General features: G+C 43.1%; 1 protein-coding gene across 3 annotated transcripts in view; it reads left to right on the forward strand.

The window, feature by feature from the left end:
• Window positions 1-20,180, forward strand: part of LOC133384971 (cohesin subunit SA-2-like) — an 80,771-nt gene that overhangs the window by 50,436 nt on the left and 10,155 nt on the right. For all 3 annotated transcript variants that reach the window (XM_061626998.1, XM_061626997.1, XM_061627000.1), the window contains exons 18-26: window positions 30-122; window positions 209-298; window positions 1,398-1,601; window positions 3,544-3,620; window positions 5,333-5,420; window positions 5,751-5,831; window positions 8,544-8,636; window positions 10,939-11,104; window positions 18,630-18,781. In XM_061626998.1, the coding sequence (XP_061482982.1) occupies window positions 30-122; window positions 209-298; window positions 1,398-1,601; window positions 3,544-3,620; window positions 5,333-5,420; window positions 5,751-5,831; window positions 8,544-8,636; window positions 10,939-11,104; window positions 18,630-18,781 (1,044 nt within the window). The remainder of the gene's footprint in view (window positions 1-29; window positions 123-208; window positions 299-1,397; window positions 1,602-3,543; window positions 3,621-5,332; window positions 5,421-5,750; window positions 5,832-8,543; window positions 8,637-10,938; window positions 11,105-18,629; window positions 18,782-20,180) is intronic.

Genomic DNA, 20,180 nt, shown 5'->3' on the forward strand with positions numbered 1-20,180 from the left:
ATAATTACAACAGAGCATTTTGTCTGCAGATCTTGTCTGCCAAAGAGAAGAAGATACAAGTGGAAGATTCTGCTAAAATAACTGAACACTTCATTGTGGTGCTTCCTCAGCTCTTGGCAAAGGTAACTAGCAGCTGCTCTTGTGAGTGCATATTAAATTATTCATTTGAATTTCAGCAGCTCACTCATATCCTGTTTTTCCTCTGTAGTATTCTGTAGATGCAGAAAAAGTGACAAACCTCCTGCAAATTCCACAGTATTTTGATATAGAGCTGTGCAGTACTGGGCTCCTGGACAAGGTGAATTTGTGTGTGTGTGTGTGTGTGTGTGTGTGTGTGTGTGTGTGTGTGTGTGTGTGTGAGAGAGAGAGAGAGAGAGAGAGAGAGAGAGAGAGAACATCAAGTGGAAATTTAATGTTCATTTATCAAGATTTATGTAGTGCTTAATTTAAAAAATCTCCCAAGTATTTTACATAAAATAAAATAATCATTAAAAATAACAGTATGACAGGCTTTAAAAACAGTAGGCATAATAAAAATGCTAAAGTATAGATAAAATCAACAGATTTAAAAACAAATGTACCTAGTAAAGTTAGGCAAGCCTAAAAAAAGGCATGTAAACAAAAAGGTTTTTAGCAGGCGTCAAAAACAGTACGACAGAGATGTCTGTCTAATATCAAATAGGCAGGGGGTTCCATGAAATAGATGCTGCCACATTAAAAGTTTGATTTTTCACAAGTGTGGAGATAGCATATCCTATGGAGTAAAACTGCAGTCTGTAACAGTGTAAATTGTAATCTGTAATTCATTTTAACTGCTTAGATTTCAGGCTCATTTTGATTCCGAGGTGCAGGTTGGCTTGGCATTTGCTGTGTCACATGTGCTGGAGGCAGTGGCTCCAGGGGAGAGCCATGTTTTTTTTCATCACAATGCACCAGAAGTTGAGTTGAAAAAAAAATGGTCTGCCACGTCCACACAGATGTGTTCATCTTGTGGTGAAGGCAGATGCTCAGCCTGAGCAGACGTGGAAAATCCTGGGTTGTACATGAGTGGCATGTTCCCTTCAGGTCAGATTGTATCATCTTCTCCCTGAGAATCCTTTCTGTACTTCTAAATTTGCACCAGAGCTATGAACTGGTGGCATGGGAAGGTCATGTACACATGTGCTGTACTAGTGAGTAATGCGCCCTATCTCTGTGAAATAGGTCACTGTTGTGCTCACTTTGCAGACGGGCCATGAATCATGCAAGTCAATCTCCTGCTTTAAAGCTATATACAGTAAGTACATGTGTAAGCAAGAATTCAAACCTAGGCCTCCTGAGTTCCAAATCAAATACTTTCTTGTGGATTGCCCTGGTTCATAGTTTATGACATTCATGGTACATTTGTTTCCTTGCAGCATGTGGACGCATTGCTGAGAGAGGTGAAAACCATTGTGAGCAAGCACTCTGATGCAGATGTCCTGGAGGCTTGCTCCAGGATATACTACATTCTTTGCAGTGAAGAACTTTCTGTCCATAAAAAAGTGGGTCTTGCTAGAACTGAACTGGTAGATGAACTGGTGGAAGAACTAAAGGAGCTATTGGACACCTTTTGGGATGAGGTGGGCATGATTTAGGTTTCTGGAGCAACATTTAAATAGATTTTTCCTTTTGTTTTGTTTTGTTTAAATTTTATATGCACTGCGTGTGAGAGAGAAGAATAGAGAGTGCAAACATGGCACATCACAAGTGGTGAATTTCAGTAGTCATGTCCATAAGATATATAAAGAGGAGATAGGGCTTATCTGGTATTTGTACAGGCATGACTGAGTAGATTTGCCATATCACAACCTAGGTATCCTACCTGCCTCCTTCAGTAATTTGGAGGTGGTGGGAGAGGATCTTGTTTTGCTACCTTCCCACAAGCATTGGAAAAAAACTCAGGCAGCATCTCTGACATTCATCTTGGAAATCCTCCTTTTGAGGAAAGTCAGTCCACATTGTAAAATGGCCACATACATTATTGCATATGATGGTATTTATGTGTGGAGTATACCTAATGTCCTTCTACACAAAAATAATATCCATGCTAGAAATGTGTCCTGTATGAAGTGGTCCAAACTTTAATGATGGTCTGTTATATTTACATGTTAGTACTTTTTAAAAAAATAATACTTATGAATATTTCTGAACATTGCTTTTTTTCTGTTTGAAGTAGTGAAAACAATATCCCTATCAGAAAATAATGTATCTCTCTTGACAGTGCTCTATGATTTCTGGACATATAATGCTCTTGTCTGCATTTCATGAACTGATATTTTATTTCTAGACTATTTAAAATCTGCATTCTGCACTAATGCCTGTCTGCTATTTGACAGTATTTATCTGAGATCCAATCAGAAAGCTAATTTAAAAAACAGTATTTTGAAGATAAAACTGAGCTTTTCCATATTAGGGCCAATAAGACTTTTCCTCCTCTATGTGAAGACTGATTTGTTAAAACATCTTGCAAAGCTTTTAAACCTTAAAAGTTGCTTTCACATTTCCATTTGTGTATGGGGGAGGGGAGGGGGCAATTGCAGACATACTTGAAAAGGTTTTCGTTCTAAGAATACAAGAGCAGCTGTTGGAAATATGAATAGCTTGCAGACTCAGTTCAACAACAGTTGATCAACTGTGCCATTGCTAACAGATGTCATTCCACCGTGCAAGAGTTCATGCTGATAGTTTTTTTTAATTGAGTCTGTTTAATTGAGTAAGTATCAGGTTAGATTTGTCCATACTTTATTTATTTTTGGTAGAGGATAATAAGAAACTATGCATTCTGCATCAACCCATGCCAGCTTGTGTGGTGAGATCAGCCAAATTTGACCATTAACAATCTAGTTTTCTGCAACCTATATAATCTGTGAATTGGGGGAGGGGGATTAGGCAAATCTGCTTAATTTTAAATTGGCTACAGACTTGGTTCTTACAGAGCATTTAGTCCACCCAGAGTGTGAAGGAAAACATAATCCTATCATCCTTTGTGCCCAGACCCCGTAAAGCCTCCTCAAGAGGACACCCTTAAGTGTGACAAATCATCTGCTATGCGTCAAAGCAATGCAAGGGCAGCACAGCATAGGGGATCCAATGGTAAACCCTCACCACTCTTGCAGGAGGACTGCTTATTCCTCAGTAGGTGATGTAGGAGCTCATACTGTCTCCTAACCACAGACTGGGAAGAAAACCCTGTGCCAGGTGTAGCCAATGTGGTGCCCTCCACAACTCCTGTCATCCCTGATCATAGGCCTTGCTGGCTGGGGCCGAAGAGAACTGTGGTCCACAACTTCTGGAGGGCCCCAGATTGGCTGTCCCTACTCTGTATTGTGCAAGAATATGCACTGTGTGTCTGTAAGGGAGGCAGGACTATTACAGATCTCTTTCACCCAATTCTACAATTTTAAATGTTTGCTTTTAAATAGTTCCTATGGTTAAAAAGACACTTAATGCAAGCCTGCAATTTGGAGAGACAATTTGCTGCTCAGACTTGATTTAGTCGTTTCTCCTCTCTCCTCTGCATAGGGAGAAGGCCTTTATGCAGAAGAAGAAGGGATTCATCATATATGCTCCATGTTGCGAAGAATAACTGCTTTTCATAAGTGAGATCCTTGTTTATGTTAATGACTGATTCCCTTTTGTGAGCCTGTGTGGGCAATGCAACTAGAATAGTGTTGCTTTAGTTACAAAGCTTTATTTACAAAGTGGGAAGAAAACTATACTGTATTGAAATGTAAAGTTGGTAGGTTGAATAGAAAATGCAAGAATTGGGATTAGGAAAATCCCATGGTATGGTCTGAAGGCACATTATGCAGCCACTTTACTGAAGCTAAGCAAGTCTTGGACTGATGAGTGCCTGGATGGATACTGCCTGGGGTTCCATAATGGAAGAAAGGTGGGATATAAATGTAAGAAAATAAATAAAGGCTTTGCAAATATAAGCCAAGATGCTAAGTGACTCAACTTAGCATGTTGGTGGGTTGGCACTTTTTTCTGTAGGTTTAGATTTTTAAAGTGAAAGCCCACTTCGAGCCTTTTAAATCTAAAGGCAACCACCATTTAATATGTAGAGAAAGAATAGTTACTCAAAAACTACAGCTGATATTAAATAACAGGATTCTCTAGAATGTTTGGTTTCTTGTTGTGCAACAGGCTTTCTTAAAACTCAAACTGAAGTCCCTCCCCATGGCTGAAATGGACCTCAAGCCAGGCTTCCCCCATTAATGCTGTGTCATAGTGTAAATACATATCAGGATGGATGGCACTGGTGTAGTGGGACAGGTGTGGGCACTCACTGTAGGATTTTGCTGAGCAACTGTCCGTGATCTTCATACCATGGAGCACACAGAACATGCAAAAGGTCTGTTTTTAGAGAGTCCACAGTAATTCTTATAGCATGGTGACATTGGTTGTCAAGGGGCTAGACTTGAAGCATGAGTATTGCTGTAGAGTGGCCCAACCAAGCACTTCCATTTATTCGTGTGAGTTGTTGCATTTCTTTCTTTCTTAATCTTGAAGTATAGATTACTGTAGGATTGGACTACAATGCTAAGTGCTTGGCAGGAACTCCAGTTCTAGCACACTGCATAGAACGGGGATGGGTAACTGGATTCTGGCTGGTGAGCCAAATCATTATCTCCCCCACCCCCTTGCAGACTAAGTTTGATAGCCAAGCTGGACTCATGTTACAGTTCAGGCTAGCCCCATTTTGGTTGAACCAACCTGCCCCATACTTGATGTCATGTATGGTGCAGGGAGGTGGGTGTGGGTTGGGCAAAATGGGCTGGTAGACTTAATTAGGCCCATTGGTTGGAGATCCCCCACCCTTGGCATAGAGGTCAGGTGATTAATACAACACAACTGTTGCATTCCTTTTAGCACTTTATCATCAAATTGTTGGGATTTGACACCTTTTGAATTACTAACCAACGTAGGGAACAAGTAGGCTTGAAGATAGTTACATCTTATCATTCTTGAACAAGGTTTTGGTATCAAAAAATGTTTAGTAAAAACCAGACAAAAATATATTGTTCCATTCTTCTGTCTTACTCTTTGCTATGCATTAATGTCTGTGGTATAGATACTAAAGGATAGTTATAATAGGCCACTCTGCTAGGAGGAGTAATTTTGTTTTGAAAATGTAATCCAATTAAATCCATACTTCATTGTGGAGATTGCCAACCTGAGGAATTCTGTGGATTTTTTAAGAGTCAAAATTAAATGATGAAGAAAGAGGGTACAGCGGTCTTGATTTTTTAAAAGACTATTTTGTCATAGCTACACAGCAATATTTTGTTTCTTTTTGGACTTGTAGCGCCCATGATCTCACCAGGTGGAATCTCTATGACATGATGTCTAAGCTCCTTGGTTTTGAGGTGGAACACAGCCCTTTACCTGTTCAGGTAACTGTAACAGTATTATAGATCAGAAAATGTTTCACATCTCCAAAATAACACACCAGTGTAAATTTAGTCCTAGCTTCAGCATCCTGTGAGGTGTTTTTTTTTGTTGCAGTTTTTAATCTTGTTAGGCTGAATTTTACTGATGCTTTGAGTTTGACTAGAACACATTCTTTAATTCAGTGACAAAAGCTGCATTTAGCTGTAGGTGAATCACTTGATTATTTGTGGTGGAGGGGTGGAGAATTCTGCAGGGAGGTGATTGTTTATGCTAAGTTTCTGGGTTTAGGATTTGAAATAACCGCATTTTTAGCTCTTGGTTTTCTTTTGCAGATCCTTCTGCCTGCTTTACAGTGTGCTTATTTTGCACTGTTCTGGCAGCTTACTTCTGTGGCAGAGAACACTTCTTCCAAGGTTAGGCCCAGGGTGGTGATTGCAAACTAATTCTCCTGTCTCCTTTGTGTTCTTTTGCATAGTGTTGACCAATCTGGACCCTTTAGAAGAAGTTGAGCTTGTAGAATCACTCCTGATTTCCTGAATCTGGTGTAATATGTGACACCATCATTGATATCCCATTCCAGATACAGTTTGGAGAACTTTGTGAGATCCATGGCCCCCTCTTCCTATAGTGCACCAGAAGTGTGTTGTTCATGCTCTTGCAAACCATTCATCAGATAATAACAACAAGATTGGCCTTAATTTGGGACACTTTGGGGGAGGGGGAACAATTACCTGTGAAATATGTGTTTCACGTGTTTTGAAAATAGTGTGTACTTTGAAAAAAACCTGAGATAAGGTCATGTGCTTTTCTTTGATCATATGTACACTGTCTTATTGTACCCAGGCCTGGCACTAGTGGTTGGCTGGTTCGGGAACTGCCTGCAAGCCCAGGAGCTCACAGGGACCCCTTGCCAGTGTGAACCCAAACCTGCCATGACGGCTACCATACACTGCCACTTACTCACCTGACTACCTTCTTCGCTGCCAGACCCCTGGATGATCAGACATACTGGGCAGGCAGCTGGACATTGCATGTTGGGTAATTGAGTGGTGGCCGTGAGTGATTACTGCACATGGGAGCTGAGCTTTCCTCATGCTCCATTCAAAAGCACCAGCGCCACTCCGATTCTGGGTCATCCTTAGGACATCCCAGATCCAGGTCATTGTCTGCTTCAAGAAACAGCCACAGAACACGTGTGTGTTTGCCGGAGAGGCACACACCTGTGCAAGCAGAGGGGCAGAAAAACCCAAAGCACATCCTCCAGTGCTCACCCACTCAACTGCCACAGTCAGGTGGCGCTTGGGTGCAACTTTCATACTGCTAGTGGTGGTCATGGCTGGCTGGAGGTAGGGAAGCCGGCATGGGTGGGTGTGAGCAGGGCTGGCTATGGTGCTTCCTCTTGGCAACATGCCTTTGGATGAGCCCCCTCTTGCCTTCCAGTTAGCACACCTTTCCCACCAGACTGCCAAGAGGCAGAGGGCGAGCAGGTGGGTGCAGGCTGTACATCGTCTCTTCCCTGAATGGCAAAGAAGGGTGCTGCCTAGAGAAAGAGAGAGTGCCAGCTGCCAGCTCTGCCCCCTTGCCGTCCTAGAGATGGAGAACATAGGAGTGAGCAGGGCAGGAGCTCAGTGGTGGAGCTCCTGCTCTGTGTGCAAAAGGCAATCCCTGGGCATCTCCAGGCAGGGCTAGGAGAGACCCATGTCTGAAACCCTGGAGAGCGTTGCCAGACAGTGTAGACAATAATGAGCACCACAGTGTATTGACTGACGATCTCACTCAGTGTAAGGTAGCTTCTAAGTTGCTTCTTTTGGTCACCAGTCTCAATCTCTGGATGTTCTACTTGCAGTTGTAATTCTCACCTCTGCACCTGCCATGGAGAGGCTGGTGGGTAAGAGGATGAAGCAGCTTCATTTTACACATTTCCGCTATCCCTTTGGGTGCTGTTGCAGTGGGAATTACATGCACTACCTAGAGACTGAGAGAGGGTGATTATCAAGTGAACAGAGGCCCCGCTTGCTCCGTCTATCTGGGTAATGTGTCCATTGAGAATCCAGGTGAAAGGATTAGATTGAAGAGAAATAATAATCCCAATAAATGACATGTCTACTCAGAAGTAAGCCCCATTGAGTTCAATGGGACTTACTCCCAGGTAAGTGAGTGTAGGATTATTCATTAAGCTATACCTAGAAATGTTATATTGTTCACAAAAAGTTAAAAAGACAACCAGTGACATTCAAAAGCTTGTATTGTTTTCCTTTGATGAGAAGGGGTTTCGGTATTGGTCAGGATTTGCTTTACTTAAAAGGGCTGGGGCCAAGAGGGAGGAGGAGTGTAGAAAGGGAGGGGACAAGGGCCCCACTGATTCCATATGCTCAAGGGCCCCCAGAAACCTGGAATTGGCCGTGATTGTACTCTTTAAACAATGGATATTTGCAGAATACATGTGACTGTCCCCTCAGTGATCTCACTAATCTGTCTGTTGATGAATTGCCATGGAAAGCGCAAGGAAATCACTCCATCAGCTCATTTGGTAGACATATGTGTGGTTTCTGTTTCTGTGTCATGTTCCGTCTTTTATTGAATGTCACATCAAAAAAGAAAAAAAGGGAAGTCATTGTGAGCTTTCCCCCCTCATTTATGCAAATCCGAGGTTCCCAATGTGGGACACCTTAGTCCTCTGTGGCAGGGATCTGAGTGACAATGGGGAAGTGTGAAGAGCAGACACCTCCGTAATATCATTAAGCTCTCTGAAAGTCTATATGTGTGACAGATTGTTGAAAACAGAGATGGGAGGAATAAGACCTAATTAGATTCTGTCCACACCTCGGTGATATACTGCTGGTAAGATAAAGAGGGAATACCTGCTGGAAACAAAGGCAGAATGAGGTGGATCATGCTGTCCTATGGATTTTATAGAAGATTTCTTACAATTCCTGTGACACCTCCTTTCTTCTTCTGTACATTCAAACAGAATATGATGTTAAGAAGATATTTTAGATGCAACAAAGTCTGTACCTTTCACAGAAATCTTAAGATGGGATTCATTCGTGATAGGGTTTGATTATACAGATTTATTCAAAGAGGCATTTTGCACAAATAATTTCTGATTTTGTTTCCTCTTAAAGGAAAGCATATTTGTCTTGAGGACACACTTGAGGCACTATTGTCACCTCTGTACATGCTACCTCAGTCACCACAACAGAGAGTTACGTGAAAAGGTAAGAATCCTGCCAGTGCTTTCATTTGATTTTTCTCTTTTATATTTATATTCTGCCCTGTCCTAGGCGCACAGTATGGACAAGTGTTAAAAAGAAGTACTCCCCTGTTTTAAGGCCTCTCCATTAAACAGAGACATTAGAATGTTGGGGAGGGAGGGAAATGTGATCAGAATCTCCTTACAAGACAACACCCAACTGCTGATGTGAGAAGTGGCTGAAGAGGCTGAGCTGTGAACCAGGAAGATTCCAGTTTGAATCTTGTCTCTCTGCCATCAGCAGACTAAGGGACCTTAGGCAAGCTACTCTTTCCCATCATCTGTCTCCCCGTTTGCCGTATGGGAGATAATAATAATAAGGTTCTTGTGAGGATTACAGCTAGAAAATGCACATGAAGGTGCTTTTAAGCTTTTGAAAGCACTGTACAAATGTTAAGGATGGTGATGATTAGTCCATCTCTCTCGTGACCATCGTGAGGATTTATTTTTCACCAAAACAATTACCTCACCAGATTGGTGCTTCTCCACACAGGGAAATTCTTGCCCATGGTTGTTGTAGGGTTCAAATAAGAGGAGGGGAGAACCATGTATGTTGTCTTGAGTTCCTTGGAAGAAAGGCAGGATACAAATGTAATGGATCTATGGATGTGCACTGTGGTTGGCAGCAGGATCTTAATATGTTATTTATTGTGTTGGGAGGTTCACGCCCCCCCCCGATAGATGGCAAGCACACCTACCGCTGTAGTGGATTGGCTGAGTTTTTCTGAAATCGCAAATAGATGGGTATTCCCTAATGATAAGTCACATATGTGTTGCTGACTAGAGACAAAGGAGGGGTAAAAACTGGGAACATAACTTGTTTATTTATTTAATAAAATTTATATACCACTTGATGGTAATAAAACTTCTAATTGTTGATACATGTTACCTTGAATGAAAGAAGTTATGAATTGGCACTAGTTATTCCTATATATATCAAACCATCTTTGCATAATAGCAAAGATGGAGTTTCTTCCATGTGATTGCAGAGCATCTTTGATGGCTTTCTCCCCCTCCCCCCCCTTTTTCCTTGCTTTCTTTTCGCATTGCTCATCAGCTCCCTCTCTTTAGGAACACCAGATTTGTTTTTTGTTTTTCTGTATAAAGAGAATTGGTGCTTGGATTCTCTTTACGGATGATTCACTAATGAGAAATCAGCAACATTGTAGCTGGTAGTGCATTTTTAAAAAAATTGTCTCAGAAATTAGATAGAAAATAATGGTTCCTATAGTGGCAGTATTGCGTGAAACAACGTCTTGCACCAACATTTTACCTTATTCCCAACCAGCAGAACAGAGTCTGCCTGCTTGGCTTTGCCACTGCCTTTCTACACTATTGATTCTTAGTTGGTATAAGCATGAATAAGGCTCTCCATCTCCTGTTGGTCACTCAGAGTTATAAATGCCCATAAAATGGGTGGGGTGGGGAGCACTGTTCATGCCAAAGTCATGATGGCCTTTGTGAAACATAGGCTTGGGGATAGCACCAGCAAAGCAGAACTGAAGGCAGCATTCATCTAAGAGGCAGCAGCATTAGGATGTTTTACAGTACTCTCTGAACTGCTCTATCAACTCAGTGGCTTATTATGTTGAATTGTGAGTCTTTCATGCAAGTTTGCTTTAAACAATACAAATCAACACATGCATTTTTTGAAGGGTCTGTTCTTGACTGATAGTGGGCACTCTCTTCCACTGTGGTCTAGACTTGGCAAAAGAAGCACTTTGGCTTTCTAGAGGGTGAATCTAAGTAGATTCTAGGGCAAATCTTAAGCAGGCTTTACTTTGTTGTATGTTAATAGCACAGGGGAGATGGAGAAATATTATTACCAATATGGTAGCATTTTTTTAACCTTATGGAATTCTTTCCCAAGAGGTATTCCATTGGCCTCTTCAGTTGTAGTATTTTTAAAGGCTTTTAAAACTGACCTGTTTCACGAGGCTTTTAATCCATGTATTTTTTGGACATGCTGCTATTTTTGTTTGTTACTGCTGTGGCTTTGGAAATGATTTTAAATGCTGCCCTGGGCTCCTATTAAAATAAATTTTAAACCATCTGAATTTTATTTGGAGTGTGTTATTTTTGAATGTTTAAAGTTTTAATATAATGTAATGTTATGTTATGCTGCAATATAAAAACATTGCACCATATTATTGTAACTTTATGGTTACTTTACTCTTCACTGAGTTTGTGGACACAGTCCAGAAAGGTGGCTTATAAATATTTTAAAAGACAAATGCCTAAATTGTTTTTCTTGTCTATTATTGTAGGCTTTTATGATACTTTGTGACTTACTCATGATTGTAAGCCATCAAGGTTCAAGTGCTGATGGAGCAATTGGGTTATTGGAGTACCTTCCCAGTTTGTCTCTTCAATCAAAAATGCTCTTATTCATTCAGGACCACGTTTTCACAGAGGAGGAAGAAGAAACCAAAGGTCAGCAGTTTTTTTCCAGCAAGGAACCAAATGTACTTTGTTGATAATGTTTGTTTCTTCCACTTAGTAGCATTCCCCCAAGATAGACAGGGTAATACCTGTGATGGAAGGGAGAGGCCAAGAGATCCTGCTTACACCCTTCCTTGACCAACACTACCCACCTGTCCTGCAGAGTGGGCCAGTTGCATCCCAAACTATAAGGTAATTGCTGTTGCCACCCTCCGTTTTTGTGCTTGCAGCTCCCAGACTGGAGGGGAGTCTGGATCACTCAGGCCAAACAATTAAATAGGGACTCTGGTAGCCACCACTGGCCTTCCTCAAGGGAAAAGGAACTTGCTTTTCTCTGCCAAAATCACTCTCAACTTACAAGGGGCACAGAGCCAGCACCCAACTCTCTGTTTTTCATAGATCAGAACAGCCCACTTTTCTCTGTCAATCCCAATCCTATATCTCTGTAGCATGAACCGAGTTGTAGAGGCTTGTGTGGGGTTCACAACCACCCTTTGAGGTTGGCAACTATACACCCAGACCTGACTGGAAAATTATAGAATATTTATTAAGAACTAAAGAGAAAGGAAGAGGACAAATGGATTAAGCAGAATATTGAAAATAAAAAGGAGCTCATTAGCTTAACTCCATGTATGTTTGCTACTTCCAAAGCAGGCTTCTGGTATGCTCATTGGTAATACAGGTTGATGGTCAGCTGCAGGGTTTTCTGATGGTCGATGAGGGACCTGTGATGGAATGTAATGGACCCTGATGTCAGGGACAAAGAAACTCGTTTCACCAGTCCATTTTTATATGGACTTCAACCCATGTTGTCTTTGATTGGCAGCTGTCAGGTCACAACAAATCAGATCCCACCTCACATTCTTCAGGTAGCCCTTCCACACCTTTTGGGATTTGGGGGGAAGTTGGTATACATTTCCTGGTGTAGAGGAAGATGGCTATCGCTGGTGAAAATTTCTCCCTCCCTCTGCCAGACATTCTAATTTTTAACAGCTGCATCACTAGGGAGACTGCAGAAGACCTGCCCTGGGAGTGAGTATCTGAGCATCTGGGTACTTGCTGCTTGTTCCTCTGAGTTGCTGTCTCTTGAGACAGCTGAAGTCTCTGGTAAGCGCTGCAATGACTGGGACCCCCTGCCTGACCCTGACTCCAGAGAGAGGCCGCAGTCAATCTTGCAGCCTCTTGCGTCAGCTCCTGGCTGGGTCAGGAGGCATAAAAGCTCAGCTGCCCTTGGGCGGCAGGTCTGCTGCCAGCGGGATTGCCACCAAAGGGGAAACACCATAGAGGAGCGCCCCTTGGGGAGTCCTGAGGGTGTGGGTGCTACCCCATTCTGTTTTTTTCTTTTTCTTTTTTAACCAATCTAGAGGAGATTGGTAGTGGGGAGGGAATATGGCGCATGTGTAGTTCCTGCACAGGGTGGGAGCTTGTGTAGTGACCTGAATGACAGGAGAAAGTCGCCAGATGCCTTCAGAGTGAGAGTCTGTAACAGGCAGAAGGCTGGCCCTCCCTGGGTGTGAGACTGGGAGTAGATGTGCCCTGTGTGAAAGATATTGAGCGGGTCTGACTGTTCCAATTCTCTCAGAGGCCTACTGGGATAACTTTCAGGTAGGTTTTGTTGGTGGGCTCTTGCTGGGTCCATATCAGATGTTTAGAAGGAGTCTTAGTAAGGAGGAACATGGGTGATGCCACCCTAATTTCAGTGATCACAGGTAGAGAGGGAAGTATAGCCATGGGGAGATGATGAACTACCATAGAACACGAGAGCAAGGCTATTTACGCCTTGTTCCTCCCTCCCTCCCATTCTTCTCATGGATGGATTCCTCATTGCTCATCTGCTGTGCCTACTGGTCTGTGTGTGTTGTTGTTTAATGCCAGAATAAGACCACACTCATCCATAATTTGATCATGGATGAAGGTGCCAATTTGGTGTGCATTCCCGAGATCTGGGTGGGTGAGCTGGGAGTTGATCTGACCCAGCTTTGCCCACCTGGATACTCGGTGCAACACCAGCACAGGCTGCAGGGATGGGGGGGGGGAGAAGGAGTTGCTGTGGTGCACAGAACTTCCATTTCTGTTGCCAGGAAACCACTTTGTCTTAGAGCTAGCTGTGAGGGCCTTCATCTGGTGTCGTGTCAAGGAGATGGTAAACTAGGGTTGCTGCTGGTGTACTGTCCACCCTGCTGCCCGGCAGCTTCTCTGACTTAGCTGACTGAGGCCATCTCGGCTGTGGTATTGGAGCAGCCCAGAACTATAGTCCTGGATGATTTCAAAGCCTATGCTGAGGCTGCCTCTAGTTTTCTGGCTCCGGACTTCATGGCCTCCATGAAGACCATGGGGCTGTCTCAGGTTGTCACTAGCCTGATGCATAGGGCAGGGCACATTCTGGACTTGGTCCAGATGAAGGAAGGGGTGGTCTGGAGATGGGTGGTGGTGGATGTCACCCCATTGTCATGGTCCAACCACTTCCTGGTGAAGTTTAGATTTATGGCTCCGATCCTTCCCTGCAGGAGTGGTGGACAGATTAAGATAGCCTGCGCCCGGAAACTAATGGAATCCACAGGATTCCTGAATGCCCTGAGGGAGTTCCCAGTAGATAGAGCAGGTGACCCTGTTGAAATCCTTGTCACACTGTGGAACAGTGAGGCTTGTCAGGCTCTTGACACCCTTGCCCCCAAGTGCCCTCTCTGGCATTTGGAGCCCGGTTTGCACCTTGCTACACCAGTGAGCTAAGGGCAGTGAAACAGGCTGGACGAGGGCTAGAGTGCAAGTGGTGAAAAACATCCTGTGAGGCTGATTGGTCACGAGTAAAACATCATAACCATGCCTACTGTGTGGCGGTGAGGGTGGTGAAGAAGGCTCACTTCTCTGCCACCATCACATCCTCAAGTAGCCATCCAGTGGAGCTTTTCCTTATTGTCAGGGGTCTGTTAACATCAACTTCAGGAAACGGAGTTTTAGAACCTTCAGAGGCCCACTGTGAATTGTTTGCAAGACACTTTGAGGGTAAAGTTGCTCGCCTCTGTAGCAATCTTGATGCCCCATCCATATCTACTGTAGTCCCCAGTGAGGTTTCCAGTGCAACATCTGCTGAAACTTCTTGGGAATAGTTTCAGTTGATGCAGCCTGATGACGTAGACAAGGTGTTTGCGATGATGTGGCCAGCAATGTGTCCTCTCAACCCTTGCCCTTCTTGGCTATTAAAGCTTGCTGAGGGGATTTGACCGAGTGGATCCAGGGTGTGGTCAAGCATCATTGCTGGAGGGAATGGTTCCAGCCACCCTGAAAGAGATTCGACTGCTCCTGAAAAAGCCCACCCTGGACCCACTGGTTTGCGACAATTACCGACTGGTTGCAAATACCCCCTTCTTAGGGAAGGTGATTGAGAGGGTTGTGGCACAGCAATTACAGGTACTCTTGGATGAAACAGATTATCTTAATACATTCCAGTCTGGGTTCAGGCCTGGTTATGGGACTGAATTGGCCTTGGTCGCCCTTCTGGATGACCTTTATCAGGAGAAGGACAGGGGAAGTGTGACCATGTTGTTCTTATTTGATCTCTCAGCAGCTTTTGATACCATTGACCATGGTATTCTTCTGGGCTGACTTGGTGAGATGGGAATTGGAGGCACCGGTAGCAAACGTCCCATTCTTGGGCAAGATCCTCGAACGCGTGGTTGCCAGCCAGCTCCAGACACTCTTGGATGAAACCGATTATCTAGATCCATTTCAGTCAGGTTTCAGGCCTGGTTTTGGCACAGAGACAGCCTTGGTCGCCCTGTATGATGACCTTTTTCGGGAGAAAGACAGGGGGAGTGTGACTCTGTTGATTCTCCTTGATTTCTCAGCAGCTTTTGATACCATCGACCATGGTATCCTTCTGGGGAGACTCGCTGATTTGGGAGTGGGCGGCACTGCTTGGCAGTGGTTCCGCTCCTACTTGGCGGGCCGTCTCCAGAAGGTAATGCTTGGGGAGCACTGCTCGGCACCCTGGGTCCTCCAGTATGGAGTTCCACAGGGGTCAGTTTTGTCCCCCATGCTTTTTAACATCTATATGAAGCCCCTGGGTGCGGTCATCAGGAGTTTTGGAGTGCGTTGCCATCAGTATGCTGATGACACGCAGCTCTACTTCTCCTTTTCATCTTATTCAGGTGAGGCTGTCAATGTGCTGAACTGATGCCTGGCCGCGCCAATGGACTGGATGAGAGCTAATAAACTGAGGCTTAATCCAGACAAGACCGAGATGCTGTTAGTGGGTGGTTCTCCCAACCAGATGGTGGATATCCAACCTGTTCTGGACGGGGTTACACTCCCCCTGAAGGAACAGGTTTGAAGTTTGGGAGTTCTTTTAGAACCATCCCTGTCACTTGAGGATCAGGTAGCCTCGGTGGCACGGAGTGCTTTTTATCAACTCCGTCTGGTGGCCCAACTTCGCCCCTATCTGGATAGGGACGACCTCGCCTCAGTTGTCCATGCTCTGGTAACCTCTAAATTAGATTACTGCAATGCGCTCTATGTGGGGCTGCCTTTGAAGACGGTTCGGAAACTGCAGCTCGTGCAAAATGCAGCGCCCAGATTGATAATGGGGACCAAGCGGTCCGAACATATAACACCGATTCTGGCCCGCTTGCATTGGCTGCCTATAGGTTTCCGGGCTTGATTCAAGGTGCTGGTTCTAACCTATAAAGCCTTACACGGCGTGGGACCACGATACCTGATGGAACGTCTCTCCCGATATGAACCTACCCGTACACTATGCTCAGCATCGAAGACCCTCCTCTGAGTGCCTACTCAGGGGGAGGCTCGGAGGGTGGCGACAAGAAAAAGGGCATTTTCAGTGGTGGCCCCCGAACTATGGAACAGTCTTCCGGATGAGGTACGCCTGGCGCCAACATTACTATCTTTTCGGCGCCAGGTTAAAACTTTCCTCTTCTCCCAGGCATTTTAGTATTTTAGTATTTTCATATTTTAGTATTGTATAAAAATGTTTACATTTTAAATTTAACTTTTAAGCTTTTAATACTGTTTATATATGTGTTTATTGTATTTTTGCTGATTGTTGTGAACCGCCCAGGGAGCTTCGGCTATGGGCGGTATATAAATTTAATAAAATGAAAAATGAAATGAAACTGTTTATAGTGTTTCCGATCCTATCTCCAAGGTCATTTTCAGAGAATAACATTGGGTGATTGTCTTTGGTCCCCTGGCAGTTGTGCTGTGGGGTGCCTGCAGGGTGCCATCTGGTCCTGCATGCTATTTACCATCTATATGAAGCCTTTGAGAACAGTCGTCAGGAGATTTGGGGCGAGGTGTCAGCAGTGCACTGACAATACACAGCTCTACTTGTCTGTAACATCTGGATCGGGAGAGGCCGTGCAAGCCCTGGACCACTGCCTGGGCTGGTGGTGGGCTGAATCCTAGCAAGATGGAGACACTGTGGGTTGGTGGTTTCCGAGTTCAGATAATTGGTCTGTTGCCTGCTTTGGATGCGGTCGTACTCCCTCTGAAAAAGCTGGTCTGTAGTCTGGAGGTACTCCTGGATCCATCTTGTCACTAGAGGCCCAGGTGACCTTAGTGGCTAGGAGTGCCTTTTACCAGCTTTGGCTGGTAAGACAGCAGCAGCTGTTTCTGGACCACGATAGCCTGACCACTGTTGCCCATGCAATGGTAGCTTCCAGGCTGGATTACTGTAATGTGCTCTCTGTGGGGTTGCCTTTGAGGTTGGTCCAGAAGCTGCAGCTGGTGCAAAATGTTGTGACGAGACTATTCACTGGGGCAGGGTATCGCCAACATGTCGCCCTACTGCTGAAAGAGTTGCACTGGCTGTCCATTTGCTACCAGGCTAAGTTCAAGGTTCTAGTTTTGGTGTACAAAGCCCTATACAGCTTGGGACCAGGATACCTGAAAGTCTGTGTTACCCCTTATATACCCAGTCAATCACTGCGCTCTGAAGGTGAGGGCCTGGTGCAGATACCACCTTATCAGGAGGTCTGTTCTGCACAACATAGGAAACAGACCTTTATTATGGTGGCACCTACCCTTTGGAATTTCCTTCCCTTAAATATTAGACAGGAGCCATCTCTGTTATTATCTTTTTGGCTCCTACTGAAGACCTTCCTCTTTCAACAAGCCTTTTAAGTAGAGACCTTATCTCAGTCTGTGTCTGTGTTGGAATTACTTTTTTATATGTTTTTAAACTTTTTTTTTAAAAGTTTTTAAAGTTTTTTTAAAAGGTGTTTTTAAAGCTTTTTAAAAAATGTTTTAAAAGATGTTTTGTTTTACTATATTTTAAAATCTGTTTTTATGGTGTTTTTAATGCTTTTGTTTACTGCTGTGGGCTCCTGCTGGGAGGAATGGCGGGATATAAATAAAAAAACAAACACACACAAACCTGTGGATTTGGAGACTTGGTGGGAATTAACAGGCTTGGCTGGGTTAGGTAAATTGGAGGGACAGGAGACCAAACCTTTTGTCCACAATACCAACAGATGTTTGTACACCTAAAGGCTAAAAGTAATCAAATGATGGCACCCCCTGAGGCTCTTTTACAAGAAGGTCCTGCCCCCCCCATAAAAAAAAATCTGTTTGAAACCTGGACATTTACTAGTGCATCATTACCAGTGAGGGTAATTTAATGAAAAGTATTATCTGACTTGTGCCATCCTGCTGTTCATTTAGACCAGGGTGGTGAACCTTTGGCCCTCTAGATGTTGCTTAATTATACATCAGCCTAGCAACTATGGCCAGGGTTAATGGGAGCTGTAGTTCAGCAGTATCTGGAGGGCCAACGTTCCCCACACCTGATTTAGACCAAGTTTAATGTGGCACAAATGTAATATTAGTAATTGTATATATATACAGTTTGGCCTGTAGGCTGCAGGTAATTAGAATGAAATTGTTCATGCAGGTCTGATAGTTTTAATAGATTGGCCTACATGTTCACTGTGTACAGTCCAATACTCTTCACTGAATTGCATAATTTTGTGATGTGTGTTTTATGTCCTCTTGCAAAGTGGTTTCTATGTCCCTATGCAAAATGATTTTATTCTTTAATTAACAAAATTTATATACTGCTTACCACCTGTAAGTGGTTTACAGTTAGTCTAAAATATTCATTAAAAACACCAATAAAAAAACAAACATTAAAAACAAGTTACATAAAATTTTTAAAATATAAAATAGCGCCAGTAATTGTAAAACCCAGGCTTACTTAAATCACGTGCTAAAGTTACATGCCTGGGCCTGCATTTGGTCCTCATTTGCTGCTTCATACTGTTCTTTTCAGTGAGGCAATCCATGTGAAATATCAGATAAGTAGTTAGCACTAGCATGATGTCTGACAAAGAAATGACTTGCTTACTATCTTAAAAAGCAAATAAATGCATGCATGTGATTTGGCTTTTAAGATTTAGTGAGCTGGATACATACTTGAGGGTCTGTTGTTCAGATTAAGGAAAGTATTTAAAAGTTGTTCTGAATGCAATATTAGAATGAAACATAATCAAACGTGCTGCTATAGACTTGACAGAAGAAGAGGAGAGGAAAAAGGAAGGACAGAAATTGGATGCCTTGCACCTGAAGCGGTGCCTCCTTGCAGCTTATTGCAAGTTAATAATCTATAATGTTGTTGAGATGTCTGCAGCTGCTGAAATCTACAAGCATTATATGAAGGTAACTAAATAATCCTCTTAATGATGTCTTCCAAATGCTGTAAGATTGAATACATATTAAAATACATACCAAGCACAAACATTGAATTTATTAGTATTCAGTCAGTCTGATGGATGAATACACTCTGTATTCCATTCTGTTTTATTACATCATTGACTGCTCCTTTAGAAGGATCCTCCTTACATCGTCTTCATGTACACTGTGACAACGAAAAGGAAACTAGTTGGAGAAGTGTGTGTTTACAGTGTTAACACTCTCACCACTTTGAGGGAATCTTACAAGGAAAGAACTTTTGCAAATTGTAGACTGTTAGCTATTTCACATATTACTGTTTTTTGGGGTGTACATTTAAAATGTTTTGAGTGTACAGTTGAAAGCGTAAATATGGAAAAGATGCCAGCACATGTATCAGATAGATATACTTGTCAGGCAGCTTTGACTGGCTGTGGCTCCATATGAAAGTAACCTGAGAATAAATCTGACTTGCTGCGATATAGTGGGAGGAGGGGTCAAATGCAACACTAAACCATAGTTTAGCATCACATGCAACAGCCTTGGGCTCAGATCCTTCCCTTATCATTATCAAGCAATATATGTATAGGATTAGCGTCCCAGATTTAGGAAACAATCCAAATCCAAGAACTACTGGGTTGAGTTGAACTTAGAATAGGAGGATGTCTGGCTACGCCTGGGCTCAGCTGGGGCTGACCATTCTGGTGTGGCTATGAGTAGGAGACTGGAATCATTTAATTCACTTTTAAAGTAAATACCATTTGTTGTTTCTTCCAAGCTTCTTGCTTCTTCCAAAGGACAAACTATGTTTTGCTTACTGTGGTTTGCCTAAAAAAGCCAACTTCAAATCATGGTATGATCCTGGTTTGTTCAAATAAACCATACTTGAAACTAAGTTGCAGTTCCTGGTTTGAATGAAGTGACAAATTGTGGTTAGTTTAAAATGGAAGTGGATGCATAATATAAGGTTTAGCCTTATGTCCAAACTAGGTAATTGTGTCAAACATCTTTGCAAAACTGATCAGGTATGGTTTCTCTGCAGGCACACACATAGGAAACCTGCATCTTCAGAGTATTCTGGAGCTAGACCTTTTTGGGCAGCAGGGTACACCCCTCATGTCTGTTGATGCCCAGAGGGGCGCAGATTCCACGTTTCCCACACACTTCTTATTTGATAGCTGCAGCAGTGGTTTTGGCAGGAATATTCTCTTTGACTTCTTTTATGTTTTCATATAGATATAAGCTGCTTGGAAGTGAAACTGACTTCCAGTTAAAAGTGTTAGTCTTAAATGTAATGAACAAATAAAATAATGATGAACTACTTGGATGTACACAAGAAACTAAATATCATCATTCCCTATAAATAGCTGTAAATATTTTATTTGTC

Source organism: Rhineura floridana, chromosome 5, assembly GCF_030035675.1.
Source record: "Rhineura floridana isolate rRhiFlo1 chromosome 5, rRhiFlo1.hap2, whole genome shotgun sequence".
NCBI classification, from domain to species: domain Eukaryota; kingdom Metazoa; phylum Chordata; class Lepidosauria; order Squamata; family Rhineuridae; genus Rhineura; species Rhineura floridana.